This window comes from Crotalus tigris, unplaced genomic scaffold (genome assembly GCF_016545835.1).
Source record: "Crotalus tigris isolate CLP2741 ecotype Arizona unplaced genomic scaffold, ASM1654583v1 scf7180000018525.42219311030:4301911, whole genome shotgun sequence".
In the NCBI taxonomy this organism is placed as follows: Eukaryota; Metazoa; Chordata; class Lepidosauria; order Squamata; family Viperidae; genus Crotalus; species Crotalus tigris.
Window position 1 is genome coordinate 3,382,895 of NW_024097057.1, and position 18,560 is coordinate 3,401,454.

An 18,560-nucleotide genomic window follows, 5' to 3' on the forward strand; every position below is an offset into this window, starting at 1 on the left:
GTGGGGCTTTGATCTAGGAGGTATCATAAAGAAGTGATGGGACCTTCTTCTCTGGATGTCCTCCAGCAGAAGATGGAGAGACATGTGTCAAGGACATTTCACCTTAGATTCTTGACCTGATCAGAAGGTTGAGCTTGATGGACTCAATGGCTCCCACCAGCTTAAGGATTCAACCTTCTTTCCCATCCCATTTTCTACTTTCTTTCTCTTCCCAAGAGAATTAGTAGTCAAAAATTCACAACAACACTCACCGATCCCAGAGTGCAAGAAAATTCTCCCAGAAAGTCATGTTCGTACAGCTGCATGCTTGATTTGTCTTGGTCAAACAAAGCAAATTTCAACTTCTGGACCTCCTCAAAGTGATAATCTATGATGAACTTTCTGGAGAAAGCTGGGTTGAGGTTGTTCACCGCCGTTTCTGTTCTGTCGATCTACAAAGAGAGAAAGTGGAAGGAAAAATCAGTAAACTCACCAAATCCTTACGAATGAGGTGATATTTCCTTGACAGTAATTTAAAGCTGGGGATATATGGTGAAACTGCCGTGGAAGCGCTTGTATGAGATTCAGCTTGAAAACAACTTTCTTCTTCATAATAGAATAGAATAACAGAGTTGGAAGAGATCTTGGAGGTCATCTAGTCCAACCCCTGCTCAGGCAGGAAACCCTATACCACTTCAGACAAACAGTTGTCCAGTCTCTTCTTAAAAACTTCAAGTGTTGGAGCATTCACAACTTCTGGAGGCAGGTTGTTCCACTGGTTAATTGTTCTAACTGTCAGGAATTCTTTCCTTAGTTGTCCCATTCATAAAACAATTACCAGCCCTCCCCTCTATTTTATTGCTGTACTTATCAGTGTGGGTGTGTCAGTCTTTTAATACTACTGGATACATTTGTTTTATTTTTTTTATTAGTTTGTGTAATAACACTTTTAAAAATAAAAATGATTAAAAGAGACCCTGCTGGATGCGAGCAAAGCTTCCTTACAGTTTCTCCATTGGACTTTTCAGCAGCTGCCTAAAACCCCAAGAGATCTTTCACCAAGTCTGTTGCTCACCTTTTCAGAAGTTTATTAGCTGATTAGTCATATCATGCTATCCAACCCTGTTAGCCAGGGGCAATGAAATGAAAAGGATGAATTCAGAAGAACTTCAGCAACTGAATGACTTCCAATTTAGACCGAAAGTATCTCCACATACATTAAGGTAGAATCCTTTCGCTGGTGATGGGGAGGACTGCAACTGGCTGTTTACGTAACTGTCTGCTGAATCTTTATCTGTTTAGGAACAAACTGTTACAATACCCCTGGGAAGCCGACAAACACAATAGGAATGTCGTTTGTGCTTTCCCCACTGAGATTTCACAGCAAGCGACACTACAGAGTGATGCTATTTCTGAAATTGAAGCGTGCTTCTAGCTTACCTAATTTTCAGCCTTAGAATCAATAACCTTCTAATTCTCCTTTCCGCATCCTCTTATCCAAAGCCTTGGCCACCATGTCACTTCTCAGGCAAAGCGTCGGTTTTACAGAAAGTCCTCAACTTATGACCACAATTGAGCCCCACATTTCCGTTGCTAAGTGATACAGTGAGCTTTGCCCCATTTTACGAACTTTCTTGTCCTGTCTTCTGGCGCTTTGGAAAATAGGTTGACCTATAGTAGGTTGAACAAAGAGAGAAGCAACGTGGAATTAAGGGGAAACTTCCTGACAGTGAGGATAATCAACCAGTGGAACAGCTTCCCTCCAGAAATCGTGGGCGCTCCATCCCTGGAGGTTTTTAAGAAGAGGCTAGACAGTCACTTGTCTGAGACGGTATAGGTTTTCCTGCTTGAGCAGGGGGCTGGACTAGAAGACCTCCAAGATCCCTTCCAGCTCTATTCTATTCTGTTCTGTTCTGTTCTATTCTATTATTTTCTATTCTATTTTCTATTCTATTCTCTCCCCATCTTCTTTGTGGCAGCCCCTTAAATATTGGAAGACTGCTATCATGTCACCCCCTAGTCCTTCTTTTCACTAGACTAGACATACCCAATTCTTGCCACTGTTCTTCATATCTTTTATTCTCCATCTCCCTAATCATCTTTGCTGCTTTTCTCTGCACTCTTTCCAGAGTCTCAACATCTTTTTTTATATATATCTATATTGTGGCGACCAAAACTGGACGTGGTATTCCAAGTGTGGTCTTACCGAGGCCTTATAAAGTGGTACTAAAGGTACAGAAGTTGAAGTGACATATCTTATCATATGTTTCTGTGTGAGGAAACCAAGAGGAAAGGAGGACTTTATACCTCCCAACCTGCCTGCAAATATTCTATTATTGACACATCTCCAGCAATCCGGGAAATGCCGATCAACCAATATTTCATGGTATCAATCTGGGCACATTGACTGAATAAAGACCAGAAACACCTTTGGTATTCAGGCATGCTGAACGCCTTGTGCAACCGTCTCTCTTGCGCAACCAGGAAATCACAGAAGGATCAATCCTGAAACCTGTCCTGCTTATATTCTTCCTGTTAATAATTTCAACCCAGGCTATGTGCAAATACACAAACACACATACTGCACACAGAGGGAAAGAAGAAGAGAAATGGAGCCTGAAAGGACAAATTCAATTCAAGACAAGTGGGGCTACACAACGGTTCTCAAAGCGTCGAACAACATTCTCACAAAAATCACGCAAAAGCACTCCCCACTCTTGTGCGATTTTTGGACACCGTGGAGGCCACATGAGAGCATAGCCCATTCTCACGCGGCCTCCCAAAATCATGCCCTTGCATGCCCAGTTGCGCATGATTTTGGGAGGCTGTGGAGGTCACACAGAGCATGGTCTTCTTGCACAACTTCCAGAGGCTCCGGTGGCCACACAAAACCACACAGAAACCTCATTCTTATACATCCTCTGCATGTTCATCATTCACATTTCATTTTGGGACCTGCCTTTGCACCCTTTTTTTAATGAGTCTATTCCACTTCTTTTATATTAGTGCTAACTAACTGGCCCATAGCAAGTTGGCTGCAGTGAGTTGTCCTAGACAACTAAGGAATTTCAAACCTTGTAAGACGTTATGACAAGGGCCTCAATTGGAACGGCGATTATGTCGAAAAGCGTCATGTCATGTTGTGGTTTTCTAATGGGTATAATAAAAGACAGCGAGTGTCTGTCATTGATAACCAAAGGGAGGTTTATTTCCGAATTGCCCTCGTATATTACAGGTAGTCCTCAATTTACAACCATCCATTTAGCAACCCTTCCATGTTACAACGGCACTGAGAAAAGTAACTAACTCTTCAGACTTAGGATCATCGCAGCATCCCTCAGGGTCAAATGATCCAAATTTGGGCAACCTGCATGGATTTAGGCAGTAGTGGGATTCAGCCGGTTTGCACCACTTCGGCAGAACCAGTAGCTAATTTTTTGCTGCCCAGGCCCAGAATGGACTTCCGGAAGCGGCATCCACACAGAGAACCGGTGGTTCACCTATTTGAATCCCACCACAGCATCCTGGGGTCATGTGATCACCATTTGGGACCTTCCTAGCCAGCTCTCAACAAGCAAAGTCAACGGGAGAAGCTGGATTCGCTTAATGACCTCTTGCTTCATTAACGACGGCAATGATCTGCTTAACCACCGTGGCAAAGAAAGACGTAAAATTGGATGCACTTAACAATCATCTTGCTTAGCAACGGAAATCCTGGTCCCAATTATGTCCGTAAGGCGAGGATGGCTCGTAATTTGCTTGCATTGGTCCCCAGTTTACCAAGCTCATTCGGTAGTAACAGTTTCGTTTTCTGTTGAAAGCAGCCGTCTCCTTGCCTCCTATGACAGCAGCGTCCACAGCTGACTTACAGTTGGCAACTGCAAATGGCTCTTTTTACTATTTACTCCGAAATCTATCAGCGTTGGCAAAGGAAAAAGGTTAAAACAAAAACTGCCAATGTTGGAAGGCTAGAAATAAGTCTATTTCGTGGGGAGGGGAGGAAAAGATGCAGAAAAGAGCCGGGAAGGGGGGGGGGAAACCAACCTTCTACAGAAATGTTTTTTTTTTTAAACAAAAAATCGGAGAGAAACGTTTGGAAAGGCAAAACACAATATGGTAATTTTGCTAAAAATACAGGGAGGTTGGTAGGGAAATGGAACAGCGAGTTACTGCAAGGCAGCTGTCAGGGAGGGGAAAGTGTAGAAAAACTCAAGCTATCTTCTCCAAACAGATTCCTACATGATTGTTTGGGAGGGTAGCAATCAAGCAATCAGCTATGTATTAGTAGTAATTATACAGCAGAACTTAGAAATCCAGCATTGGTAGCTGGTTGTGGCTTTTCTGTGCACAGAAGGCTATACGCTTGTGTCCGCAAAAACGAATATTTTTGCTTTCTTTGTAATTCTCCTTTTATTTGAGCAACTTCATATCTATCCTTCACAGAAAGCAAAGCTACAGATCAAGGTACATCCAATGACTCTCGTTATATTCACCATTTAGATTGCATTGCTATTTTAAAAAGCATCTGAAAAGTGCATTTTTGTTTAGACAGCAGTCTGTCTAAATTGGTGAGACTAGATGCTTTTTACAGGAGCTATTTAATTGAATCTCTGTGCACTTTGATGGATGAATGAGGTGAGGAAAACCCATTAAACATCTTTCAGACAGATATGAAATTAATAGCATTTGATGCCAGCTCAACTTCAGGAAGGAGACTGTGACACAAAGCTGTTGCAAATACACAGAACCAAAAATGGCAGATCTGCTCTTTCCTGCAGAGATGGCCCACCTGGGTGATAAAAGGCAAAAAGGTGGTCTTAAAAATCAAGATGGGGGCCTCAGTAGTGCAATCAAAGCTCTATCCATTTTTATGGGCATCACAACAGGCAAAACTGGGTGAAGTTTCAATCGCAACACCACTGTGGCCACCATCTTAGAAATTGTGCAAACTATAATCTGATCCCTTTCCCCAAGCAGGGGATCTTGTACCATCCTGGATAAATGGCTGTTTAATCTCTTCTTAAGCAGCAGGAAAAGGTTACATTAACCAAAAGCGAGACGTGAAATAAAATATTCCAGTTGCTCAAGTGCAGACAAGCCATACCCAACCTGTATAAGAGAGCAGTTACAGATGAAATATGTATCAGATCAAAATTAGTTCTTTTCTGGCCAGCTTGCTTCTTCTTCAAGTTACTCATGGACTGGAAAAAGTTGCCTATCCCTGGTCCGTGCCTTGGAATGCAAAGCTAATTTGGCTTATTTCCCAAATTATGGTTAATTAAAAATTGCCAACTGCGTTATGTTGAATGAGTCCACTGTTATTTTAGTTAAAAGGGACAAGATGTGAAAGAAGCATTCAGAACATTCCATTTTTTCTTCTTTTTGGGATGAGCCTGCCATGGCGGCAGTCTCCGTGTTCTTCCCGTGACAAATTCTCTCCCAGTTCTTGCCACCCTTCCTGGCCTCGCGGCGTCTCACAGAGAGTCCATTCAGACCTTGTTCCTTTCATTCCTCAATGTGGACTTTGTGAAACAGCTGTCTGAAAATAGCCCAGCTGTCTGGAAATATATATTTCCAAAAAATATTAAAGCTTCCATCGGAAATGCTCCATGCAAAGGCCAGCAGGATCAGAACGCACACCGTGCGGAAGCCTAGAACAACCCAAGAACAGAGAGACAAGCTGAAAAAGTTGCTCCCCGATTCCCAAACCCGTAGATACTTAGAATTTGCAAACCTGGGAGTAGATGCTTCTCTAAAATAAATACACAATTGAGCCCAACATTTATGTTGCTAAGTGAGACATTTGTTAGGTGAGTTTTGCCCCATTTTAGGACCTTTCCTAAATAACAGCATCTTGCAAGACTGATTGGGCTCTACCTCCCCACCACCCACCAGAACAAAGTTGGTACCAGATTTGCAAAATTGCTGAAAGTAGCAATACATTTGGTTGCATGAAACCAGGGTCCATTTAAAATAATAATAATAAAAAGATATTCACAGAGAGATCCCAACAGCTTGCAAATATCAGCTCCGAGCTGCTGGGCAGTACAGCTTGTCTTCTCTCTGAATATATTAGCATTGAAGACAATGAATTTCTTCCCTTCTCAATGCTGTCCGTCCAATTTGGTGCCATTTTGTCAAAGGAAAGCAATAGGAACATCTGCCTTGAGAACACACAGATTACTAAACACTTGTTCACATAGCTCATAACAATTAATTCTCACATTCACCGCCACACATCATGACAAATTCAAAAGGATCCTTAAGAAGCAGAGTCTCCTGAAGAATTACAACTCCTGTCACTATAAGACAAACTTATTTATTATCCCAAAAGTGGCTGGTGCTTCCCAAAAGCTTAAGGAGCAATCAGTGTGTTAGCCTTGAGTCATTCCAGCTCTCTCTCATCAGAGGGGGGGGGCATCTTTGTACCCCAAGTATCGGAGAGCATCTATCTTTCTTGCAATCATGTAGTTCTGTTATATACATCAGGAGTCCTCAACCCCCAATCCATGGACCGGTACTGGCCCATAGCATGCCAGCAACCGGTCTGCACAAACAAGCAAAACCCCATCCGCGGGATGCAGGCAGCACACAAAACCACACACCCTCCAGTATCTCTCCACGGAACCGGTCCGTGGAGAAATCTCTCTCTCTCTCCCCAACCTTTTGGGCACCTCTGATATAAAGAATTGAGCCCAAAGTTTCCACTGTTAAGCGAGACAGTTGTTAAGTGAGGTTTGCCCCGTGTTACGACTTTTCCTGACAAGCGTCTAAATTTTGGTTACGTGACTATGAGGATGCTGCAACAGTCATAAATCACTTTTTTTTTCCTCCAGTGCCGTTGTACCTTCGAACGGTCACCAAGTTAACTGTTGAAAGTCGAGGATTATTTATACCTGTATTTTACCAAATCTGAGAACTATAAAGCATCCGTCAGAGTGCAGGCGTGAACAGGACCCCAAATTCTTTTGAATTCTGCTGCCAGAATTTATCCTGAGTTTATAATTCCAGTTTTGGAAAACCGGAACCAGCCAGCAGGCGGGCTTGTCAGAATCTATTGCTAAGCCAAATCTGGAGGGGAGATTTCTGGTTTATGCTGGCCTCTCCTCCTGACAAGAAGGGCCAACTAAGCGTGGCCACAAAAACAAGCATCGGTGTGCTTGCTCATGCATAATGTACTTGCTTTGTGAAGGAAATGTCAAAAGCTCTTTCCTAATTTGTCGCCTAGGAAAGACTGCTGGAATACGGGCTTTGCACACGGCAACTCCACACGAGAATTTCTGGGTCCCGACTGTAGTTGAGGGTCAGGGACTATCTGTAGCCTTAATTCTAAATAAATTCAATCTGTTCAAGCAACATATTATGTTGCAAAAAAGGTAAGCAAGATTAAAGCTAGACAAACTTGCCAGCTTCTTTGAGTGCAACAACTCCGACTCTAACTGAATTCCTAAGCATGTTGTCAGAATTGTCAGAAAGACAACAACTTTGTGCTTCTCTCCTTTCAAGATTTAAATGTACTCAATTCCTCCATCTTGTCTCACTGGGCCCCCTCCCAGCTGAACACACACAATATTAATACACAACTACACTTGGAATGAGCTTTATTTCTCTTCCACTCAGATCCACAAATCCTATTTTAGAACTGACCTATTAAGGACATGTCTTAATTAGATAGCCAAGTACTGAAGTCTTGAGAGAGATGAAGTGAAGATTAAATTTTGAATCAAAAGTCTACAATTCTGTTTTTATAAAAAGCCAACAGAATGTCTCCTGTATTAAAACCTCAGGCAAGAAGGGGTTTTTTAACACTTAACTGGGTTGTGTCTTCTTTAATCTAACACTGTTTGTCTGGTGCCATTTTCTTGGGGACCAGAGAACTAAACCTTCTTGCAACGGAAGGCAAGACAAGAAACAATGGATGGAAACTATTCAAGGAGAGAAGCAACCAAGAACTAAGGAGAACTGTCCTAACAGTGTTTACAATTAACCAGTGGAACAACTTGCCTCCAGAAATCGTGGGGGCTCCATCACTGGAGGTTTTTAAGAAGAGACTGGACAGTCACCCGTCTGAGATGGTATAGGTTCTCCTGCTGGAGCAGGGGGCTGGACTAGAAGACCTGCAAGGTCCCTTCCAGCTTCTATTCTATTCTATTCTATTCTATTCTATTCTATTCTATTCTATTCTATTCTATTCTATTCTATTCTATTCTACTCTACTCTACTCTGTTCCGTTCCACCATTCCATATTCCATTCTATTCCACTCCACTCCATTCCATTCCACTCTATTCCACATTCCACATTCTATTCTACTCCACTCCATTCCCCATTCCATTCCTTCTTCTTTTTGACATCCCTTTAGGTACATGAAAAGGGATACTTGTCGGACACTAGAAGACAAAAGGATGTTTGTCTCGACACAACCCAAAAAAGCAAAAACTGTCTATCCCCTTGGAAAGAAGGCATCCCATAAATAAGACCCTGTTTCAGCTTTCCACATCTCCAGACTCAGCTCCATTGGTGACGCACCTGGTCATTGCTTCTAGCCGACCTGTAAGAATTAAGACTTTCAGCACAACTTAGAAAGACTCGGGACAATCTTTGGGTCTTACCTCCGTCCATTTTCCATTGATTTCCATAAATAAGACACAAAAAGGATCCGATTTAGAGGTCACATCTCTATCCAAAAGATTTTGACCACACACGGACAGTTCCACTTTGCAAACGCAACTCGGGGTCCCCACTGGTACAGAGTGGGTGGGGCTGACCGTGTAGGCCATTGGTTCGGGCAGAAGCAGCTCTTGACAGTCTGCAGGAGAGACAGAGAGAGAGAGAAGTTAGCCAAAAGGGAAGGAAATAAAATAGGAAAAATAAGCTCATTTACTGTAGATGGACCTCAACTTACAATAGTTTCTCAGCCAGGACTGAGAAAAATGACTTATGACCATTTTTCACATTTATAACCTTTGCAGCAATACATTGAATCCTAAACTGGCTAGCTTCATTTTGCATTTGTGTGACTTGTGGACCACGTAAACCCGTATTATCAGGGACAGCAAATTATAGTAAACTCTGTCAAGCCCACCTCTTGCATCCTGAGGCTTCTATCCTTATTCAGACCATTTTGTGAGATTCCTTACTGGGAAGGAGGGTAATGACCAGGAAGTCCAAAGCTTTGTTCCAACTTGAAGGTAAGTAGCTATTTTGGTCTGCCAGACACTAATCTGGACTTTTGCAACCCAATGCCACATTTTTTCCATCTGGAAGAGCATTCTGGTTTTGTTAATAAGCAAATACTAACTGGAGAGTCAAAAGTTACATAAGGGAAAAAGTGTTGATGTCACTGACCACATATTTAATCCTTATCCACTCCCCCCCCCAGAGAGATAAACCTAGAAGACTGTGTTTCTAACAGGTTCATTAAAGACTAAAATTCCAGAAGCGTATGAAGTGACTTCTACCTAGCTTAAAAAAAAAATAATAATAATACACTTTCCATACAACTCAACCTTAAAATAAGCAGGCTTATTCTATTTATATCACCTTGTTTCTTTTTCCACGCCAAAGACAAATTCAGAAACAGCTGCATTGGCACAAGCACTTATCGTTCAGAAAGGCATCCCTTTACGTTTGCAAGCAAATCTGTGTGCAGGTGTGTATGGAGTTTGCATGTGTGTCTGGGTACCTCTCCCCTCCTCTCCCCCCCTAGCAGAATTTGGGTATGTCTAGTCTAGTGAAAAGAAGGACTAGGGGTGACATGATAGCAGCATTCCGGTTTTGAGGGGCTGCCAGAAAGAAGGGGGGGTTAACTTGAAGGCCAGTCAAGAAACAATGGATCAAGGAGAGAAACAACCTGGAATGAAAGGGAAATTTCCTGCAGTGAGAGCAATCAACCAGCTTGCCTCCAGAAGTTGTAGGTGCTCCATTACTGGAGGTTTTTAAGAAGAGACTGAAATGATATAGAGTCTCCTCCTTGAGCAGGGGGCTGGACTAGAAGGTCCCTTCCAGCTCTGTTATTATGACACCCCAATTGCCTGCCTCCCAGATGTATTGACCGGCAATGCCCATCATCCCCCAGCTAGCAACCCTCTGGCATATATTAATACCTGGCATCTGCATTTTTACAAGACACTAAAGAGCTTTCTTTTTAATCTGTGTTTTCTTTTACAGATAGTCCTTGAGTTACAACCGCAATTGAGCCTGGCAATTACACTCATAATTGTGATGGTTATAAAGTGGGTCACTACATCACTCGACCTGATTCTATGTTTTTTTTGGGGGGGGCAGTGGCCTTTACATGAATCTGGCAGTCATTAATCAAACCCCTCGTTTGCTGTGGCCCGGTTTCCTGCCATAAATGTGGTCGTAAGTCAAGGACTGCCTGTATTCCGTTCCCTTGACAGACTCTTGGACAGTGCTTTGCTCATCGAAGGAGCCTGAGAAATAATGATGCAACAGGGGTTTTTTTCAGGGCCTGAGTCATCCAACAATTATTTGTTCCACAACACAAGCAACTTCTATTCATACAGTGCCTTCCCCCCACATGGGTGTGGCCCAACCACAATCTGAATGAACAAGTCTACACTCCCAACAGTTCCACATGAATTGTGTTGATCACAGCAGCTCAAGCTAACTCCCACACCCCACTATTAAAAGTCAGATGCAAAATTTTGGGGGCCATTCCACAGTTGCTCCATGTACCCAAACATTGGCGGATGCATTAACTTGCTTCTAGTAATTAAAAGGACAGTTCTACTAATATAAGGTTGCTGGAACTGGGTATGTCTAGTTTAATGACGAGAAGGACGAGAGGGGACATGATAGCAGCGATACAATATCTCAGGGGCTGCCCCAAAGAAGAGGGAGTCAAGCTATTCTCCAAAACGCCTGAAGGCAGGACAAGAAGCAATGGATGGAAGCTAACTAAAGAGAGAAGCAACATAGAACTAAGGAGGAATTTCCTGACAGTCAAAACAATTCACCAGTGAAGCAACCTGCCTCCAGAAATGGTGAATGCTCCAACACTGGAAGTTTTTAAGAAGAGACTGGACAGCCATTTGTTTGAAATCGTATAGGGTTTCTTGCCTGTGGGGTTGGACCAGATGACCTCCAAGGTCCCTTCCTCCTCCTCCTCCTCCTCCTCCTCTTCCTCCTCCTCCTCCTTCTTCTTATTATAATATATAGGCAGAGGAGGGGAGGAGGAAGAGGAGTGGGGGGGAGGAGGACGGGGGGGTCCCTGGTGCTCCCTGAGCTGGGTGGTTTTCTTGCAGATGTTTCATGACCCAACTAGGGAACATCATCAGTGCTAGAAGGGAGAGGGGTTTGCGAGGAAGAGGAGGAGGGGGGGGGCTATGAAATCTCCCCAGTCAGCTTCTTCTTCAAGAGGCTACTGGATTACAGGGTCTCTGGGAAGGGGGTGGGGGCCTTAAAAAGATGCTACAAGGACTCTCTTTTCCAACCCAGAATTTTCCCATGCCAGCTTGGGGAGTCTGCCAGCTTGCACCTGGTTTTAATAACAGATTTGCCACTTGTCTGTTCCTCTCTGTATTAGTCACGCATGTAACAGGATTCATAAACAGCCTGACCCTCCCCTTGTTCTGCCAGGAGAAAGATACTGGAGTGTGTGGGGTGGGGGCACTCTTCTTCTTTATGAACAGAACAGTTGAGAGGGATGTTGCCAAGCTGGCAGGGACTCCCAACGCAAATTGTTGTCGGAAGGCGGTGGGGCACTGAGGCTGGCAGAGGAGGAAGGAGAAGAGGTTTGAAGACGTTCTCCACCATGCCAGCTTCAGGCAGGTCTGTATCCTGAGTCCAAAGTCCCAAAAAAACTCCAGTTTAATGCTTAGGGGAAGGATGTTCCGGGGGCATCTGAAGGGCTGTGTCCTTGCATCCAAAGCTCGGCCCTTAAGTGCATGTCTTGCAGTGTGGTTCCCTAATCATCTTTCTTGCTCTTGTCTGCACGCTTTCCAGTGTCACAACATCTTTTTTTGCACTGTGGTAACCAGACTTGGATACAGAATTCAGAGTGCGATCTCACCAGTGCAGTATAAATATCTTATTGAAGTCGGTGGGGTTCTTGCTTCGTGGATTGGGCTTGCTGGATGGGGTTTCAATGCAGAACCTTCTATTTTGACATGCCATCTGGTTTATTGATACAAATATTCACCATAGAGGGCTTTCCAAGAGTGCACTAACCCCCCCACCCCCCAAGGACTTTAAAAAAGCATCCCAGGCACAGATAGGAAGGCCATACCCTTGTCCTTCTACTCATCACCTATCGCAGAATCAGCCACTTCAACTCTCACAGCTCCTCAGGAACTGAACCCAGAGCCTCTTCCCTATCAAGTAGAGCTCTACCACGTTTCCCATTTTGATGAAGTTACATCAGTAGTCTTTGCACAACACAATTTTACAGGTAGTCCTTGCCCTGACGATGTTACCTAGTTGGGTAATGAAACGTCTGCAAGAAAACCACCAAGCTCAGAGAGCAACAAGGACCCCACAGAAAAAATTGTGGTCCAACACGGCTGAAGGGGTGCCAGATCTGGGGAAAGCTCCCTAGATGGACAAGCCCCTTCCATCAGGGGGGCTCTGCCCTTTATCTTCACAGCAACAGGAGGTTAAGCAACAAAATGGAATGAACTGTTCTGAACAGATGCAAGATAAAATTAAATCAAATAATAATTAAAATGAGCAAGACAATGCTTCTTCTCCGAAAATGTATTTATATTATTGGCTCTGGTTTAAAACCCAAAACCCTGAAAACTTACAGAGCTGTTGCTAGCTGGAGCAAACAGTGTTGAGTGCAATAATTAAGCTCAGCAAAAATTATTTTAAGATTTAAGGATTGACTGCCCTTCCCCACCCAACAGCTGCCAACGTATGTTAAGCCAGCTGCTTGATCAGCAATAGTCCAAAACGGAAACGCAGAAGACCTTCAGCTCCAAACGCCCCCTTTTTTCCCCAGCCCAAGACTCAAAAACATCCAACCCAAACCACCGATATCTTGTTTAGCGAAGAAGGCCAGACTTGTAGATTTCAGAATAACAGACTATCAGAAGGGACCTTGGAGGTCTTCTAGCTCAACCCCCTGCTCAGGCAGGAAACCTTATACCATTTCAGACAAATGGCTGTCCAGTCTCTTCTTAAAAGTGTTGGAGCACCACCAACAATTTCAATAGGGATCAGACTCAAAGTCCTGGGAGCCTGTGCACCAGTTGAAGATAACTTTGCAGAATGCAAAACCGGCACGGAGAAATTATGGAGGCAACGTTCAGGATCAAAGAAACACCAACTACTCACCGTCAATCTCAATGGACTTTTGCAAGCTAAAGATGGAACACATTTCTGTTTCTGGTGGGGTGATATCCTTGGCTGCAGAGGGAGGTTTTAGATTCAGATTAGCTACCAGTGAGAAAAGCACCACTGGGGTTTCTTTCTCAGCCTGCCAGGAGTTCTGGGAAGCAGATCAGCAACACCGGAGTGAGGTGCGGAGAGGGCAAAAAGAGAGAGAAGAAAACCTCGGGACAATTTTAAAGATATAATTAAGGAAAAGTAAACCTTGCTCAATGGAAACGCTGAGTAGCAGCGCAATAGCAGGTAATCAGCACTTGCGGCCAGCAACACCGAGTTTTCAACTTTACTAATAACACACCGCATGGGTAAGTACAGATTTGTGTTTTTGTTTTTAGAAGGCATTGTCCAAACCGGCTCGGGGATCAGCCAAACAAGAAGGGGAGTTGATATTGGGGTGTCTCTGCTCTGCCCAGGCCTACTGTGAGCACAAGGGGGGGGGGAAGATCACCCCACTCACAACCACGCCACCTCATTACCAGAAGAGAGAGAGCCTTTGGGCAGCCGATCGCCGAGATACGATTATTGGGGAACAAAGAGCCAAGCCAGTTCACAAGGCTCTGATCACACAGGTTAATTAATTAATTCATTTGTAATCGACGTCCCTACTGATTTTACTCCGATTGCAGATGCGGCACTCTTCTCCTTTTCAAGGCCACTGAGACAGGGTTGTCCGAAGACGTTTCCACGGTGGCCAGCGTGACATCACCCAGCGCTGCTTCCTCCCCAGCGAAGTGGTACCTATTTATCTACTCACATTTGCATGCTTCAGAACTGCCCGGCTGGCAGGAGCTAGATCAGTGATGGCGAACCTTTTAGAGACCAAGTGCCCAAGCTGCAATCCAAAACCCACTTATGTATCGTCAGATGTTGGGTGGGCGTGGCCCATTGGGTTGGCGTGGCTGCGGTGGTAACAGCAGACTGGGTGGAACTAAAAAGTTCAATCAATCAATTCCAACTTTGCAAGATCTTTTTTTTTCCGGCGAGAAGTTGAAATTGATTGATTGAACCTTTTTTTTTTGCACACGGCGGCAGAGGCCTAAAGCGAAAAGGTTTTATAAAACCCAGCTGAAGGCCTAGGACTGGGGCAACGGTGCATGTGCCCAGAGAGGGTTCTGTGTGCCACCTGTGGCATACGTGCTACAGGTTCACCACCACGGAGCTAGATTATGTATTTCTGTCCCATCTCGATTATTTTTTTTACCAATAACTCAAAAGTGGCAAAGTATCCAGCACACCTTCCCCTTCCTCTTTTCCTCCCACACAACTACTCTGTAAGGTGGGTTGAGCTGAGAGACATCAAAGTCGCCCAGCTGGCTGGCTAAGGTGAGACTTGAACTCACGGTCCCTCATTTTCTAGCCTGGTGCCAACTGGTGGCTCCCGGTTCTTCATGTTCTTCCTTCTCTCCACTTTTCTAACGGCACGTTCTCCAGGTAGCACCAGTTCCAAGGACCCCCTGTTTAAAACCCCGGAGTTCCCCTTGCAGTTTGGGGAAAGAGAGGGGTGGGCAACCTGCAACTTTGGGCGACATAAATGAGCCTTGAGCAGCCAGCCTTTGAAGGTGAAGCCTGCTTTGAAGTCATCAAAGGCTGGGGATTATGGGATGTGGCGTTCAGCCCAGTCCAAAAGCACCAGTCCCTACCAGCTTTTGGAGGAGCTTTCATTTTTTTGCAAAAATGTCAATTCCACAAGACATTCTTTTAAGCCGGATTAAAAGAGAGATTTTTTTGGGAAGGCGATGCAGGATTTTATCGGCGACGCTCAACAACTCTGTGCCGATATTGCTTGCACACAACTAATGGCAACACTTGGCGCTTACACAATAAAGCCCGCCTTTAGGAGTCCCAGGCGCTCAATCGGGCATTAATGAATTAATGAATTAAACATAAGGACACACACCTCCTTTTTCTCCCTGTGGTGACCAATAAGCATTCTAATAAAGAATGCAGCTTTTCCTTCCCAATAAATCCCATTTCAATTCCATAATATAGTGCATAAATCTTGGGCCAGGAGAGGAGAAACCTCAGCTAACCAGGACTTCAATCTCATCTTCTCTATAAAATGTTTCAAAGCCCATTTTACTGGCTGAGAATGTAAAATGCATCTACAGGAGCCTCAGCTGCTTGCAACTTCCTGGCCTGTGATTTAAGTCTGCAGCTTTTAAGAGGAAGATGTTGACCTGGCAGTAGGACCAAGAAGAAAGCACAACTGCTAGATTTCTACAGGCGGGGAGAGATGAGAAAAAGCTTCAGCGGCTAGATTTCTCCTTGCAGGGCAGCGCTTAAAACTTCTCAGAAAAAGAGGAGACAGGTACATATTCAATTTGGTCTTGGTAAGGAGGTGACCATACGGAAAGCTTAAGACACAGGTCAGCTGCTGCCCCAAAGGAAGTCAATGCCTTTTTTCTTCTTCTTCTTCTTTTTCTCCCTTCTCTACTCCCTTTTCCCTTCCTCATCCTTTCTGCAATTTACTCTTGTATTTTGATTGCATCGTATATTATAAAGTAATAAAATTTTAACAACAACAACAAATTGGACACAGCTGACTTATCAACCATAAACCCAACTCCTTGAAGGAATGTGGCAGGATACAACAGACAACCTGGGAATCCACTCTCTCCATCCTCCAGTTCAAGAACAGGAAGAAGGAAACATGGGCAACATGAATACAAATGCTTGATAAATGCAAATTTGCACCCAGCTCCACTCCGGTGCGTTCAGCCTCTTTTGCCTATCCAGGAAATATCTCCCCCAGCTCCCTTCACTCATGGTAGAAGGGTTTCCCAAGAACCTCAGGGCATCCTTCCAAGTTCCAGATCATTTCTATTTATGTTCTTAGGAGGCAGGGAGTGTCACCACTGCTCAGTTCTCCGCCCAGCAGAAAAATATTTGGCCTTATATTGGCTTTCCTCTTAGTTTGTGTTTTTCCTGCCACTCTAGGACGGAGAGGGCCAAATGTTAAGAGATTTGACAGAACTGCATTGCTTAGTGTAGTCAAGATCACATGAAGTGTTAATACCACTTTACAATGCCTGGGTAAGGCCACACTTGGAATACTGCGTCCAGTTTTGGTCACTGTGATGTAAAAAAGATGTTGAGACTCTAGAAAGAGTGCAGAGAAGAGCAGCAAAGATGATCAGGGGACTAGAGGCTAAAACTTACGTTGCTGGAATTGGGTATGTCTAGTTTAATGAAGAGAAGGACGAGGGGGGACAGGATAGCAGCGTTCCGATATCTCAGGGGCTGCCCCAAAGAAGAGGCAGTCAAGCTATTCTCCAAAGCACCTGAAGGCAGGACAAGAAGCAATTGATGGAAAAACTAATCAAGGAGAGAAGCAACCTGGAACTAAGGAGAAACTTCCTGACAGTTAGAACAATTAACCAGTGGAACAACCTGCCTCCGGAAGCGGTGAATGCACCAACACTGGAAGTTTTTAAGAAGAGACTGGACAGCCATTTGTCTGAAATCGTATAGGGTTTCTTGCCTGTGGGGTTGGACTAGATCACCTCCAAGGTCTCTTCCAACTCTGTTATTCTATTCTATTCTATTCTATTCTATTCTATTCTATTCTATTCTATTCTATTCTATTCTATTCTAACCCAGCTTTATTATTTTTCTAGCTAACTCAAGTGGTGAACATACTTAACACTTCTTCCTCCTCCTCTTTCTCCACAACGTCCTTGTGAGATGGGTTGGGCTGAGAGAGAGGGACTGGCCGAAAATCACCCACCCAGCTTTTACATTGACTACAACTCACCATCTCCTGGTGTTTGACCCGAAGTCACCCAGTCAGCTTTCATGCTGAGGCAGGACTAGAACTCACCATCTCCTGATGAGTGGCCAAAAGTCACCCAGGTGGCTTTCGTACCTAAGGCAGGACTAAAATTCACTGTCTCCTGGTTTCTAGCTGGTGCCTTCAGCACTTAAGTCCTGCCGAGAGAGAGGCACTAGCCTGGTGCCTTCAACATTTAAGCATTGTTTTTAAAAAAATATATTGCTGTTCTGTTGTGGTGATGAAGATTTTTACAGACAAGATACAGTCAGCTTAAATTGTAGGTCTGATTCACACTCGGCACAATTGCTTAATCCCTGCTTGTTGATTAAATGGAAATTCCAGATTTCAGTTTATTAGGATAGTATAATTGCAGCTGTAATGGTTGGCCTAAGCCATCATGCTAAGCCACGGGTTATCCAGCCTGTTATTGTTGTACTGGAAACATTGACGGAGATGAATCCTACTAATAATTATATCAGTTAAAAATCATTACCCAAAGGACGATAAACAGAATTTTGTGCTGTAATGTGTAAACAAACACGCTCCCTAGCCCATTTCCTTTACAATTCAATAAGCAAAAGCCATGTTTCTCTTCCTTAGTGGAGCCCGGACAGTCCTCTTGCTTCATTAGTTAATCATTCATATTATATTTCAGCTGAGACCCAGGACAAGGTCTTTTATCAAAGCTATAAACTTAAAAATCAGATGTGCAGATGAGATATTATACAAAGCCTGACACCAAAGATACTGAAGCATTTGCATCAGCTTGTATCGATTGATTGATTGTCTTTGGGTCCCTATTCTGGAGAGGGGCACTCAGGACCCTCACAGGCGGGGAAGGAAAAGGCAGGCCCTGGCCCACCAACCATCCTTTAGGGGGACCAGTAAGCCCACTGGGGGGTGGGGAGACAATATGACTCCTGAAATAGAAACAGAATAGAAGGAGGAGGGAGTGTGAGTTCAGGATGGTAAGCTTGAGTTGCTTACCAAAAATAATAAAGATGGAATGAAAATAAAGAAATAAAAAATAAATCCAGGTTTACTGAAAGTTGGTTTAGTTTCCACTTGTTGGGGCGCCTGTGGTGTAGGGAAAAAAAACAGGCACTGCTGGGTGTCTGTGCCACACACAACAAAGCTTTCAGGGTTTAGAAAAGCGCCCTGCCGCTCCAGAAAAAAGAAATAACGCGATTTAAGACCGGCCAGGTAGGCTAACTAGGCAGGTAACGCTACTTGCACTCTGCACTTGCCTAGAGGCACGTTCTTCCTTTTCTCTGGACTGCGGCTGCCATTTCTAAGCTGTGCCCCCCCCAAATACACGCTAACCGGACCACCAGCTAACGAATTAACCCAACTGGCTAGATTCTCACAACCGGGCGGTGCGAATTCAAACCCGCCAGCTGTTCGCCGTCGGCGCCAGGCAAGGAAAGCGACAGAAAGCGAAAGCTACGCCGAGCC

At 44.1% G+C, this 18,560-nt stretch overlaps 1 protein-coding gene across 4 annotated transcripts in view; it reads right to left on the reverse strand.

The window, feature by feature from the left end:
- The window catches only part of CPNE2 (copine 2), a 50,214-nt gene that overhangs the window by 30,974 nt on the left and 680 nt on the right, over positions 1 to 18,560 (reverse strand). For 3 of the 4 annotated variants that reach the window (XM_039353774.1, XM_039353772.1, XM_039353773.1), the window contains exons 2-3: positions 8,590 to 8,786; positions 252 to 431 (exon numbers count right to left, since the gene is read on the reverse strand). In XM_039353774.1, the coding sequence (XP_039209708.1) occupies positions 252 to 431; positions 8,590 to 8,757 (348 nt within the window). In that variant the 5' untranslated portion in view covers positions 8,758 to 8,786. Of the gene's footprint in view, positions 1 to 251; positions 432 to 1,419; positions 1,569 to 8,589; positions 8,787 to 18,560 lie in introns of those variants that run through there. The other variant, XM_039353775.1, reaches the window with a different exon arrangement.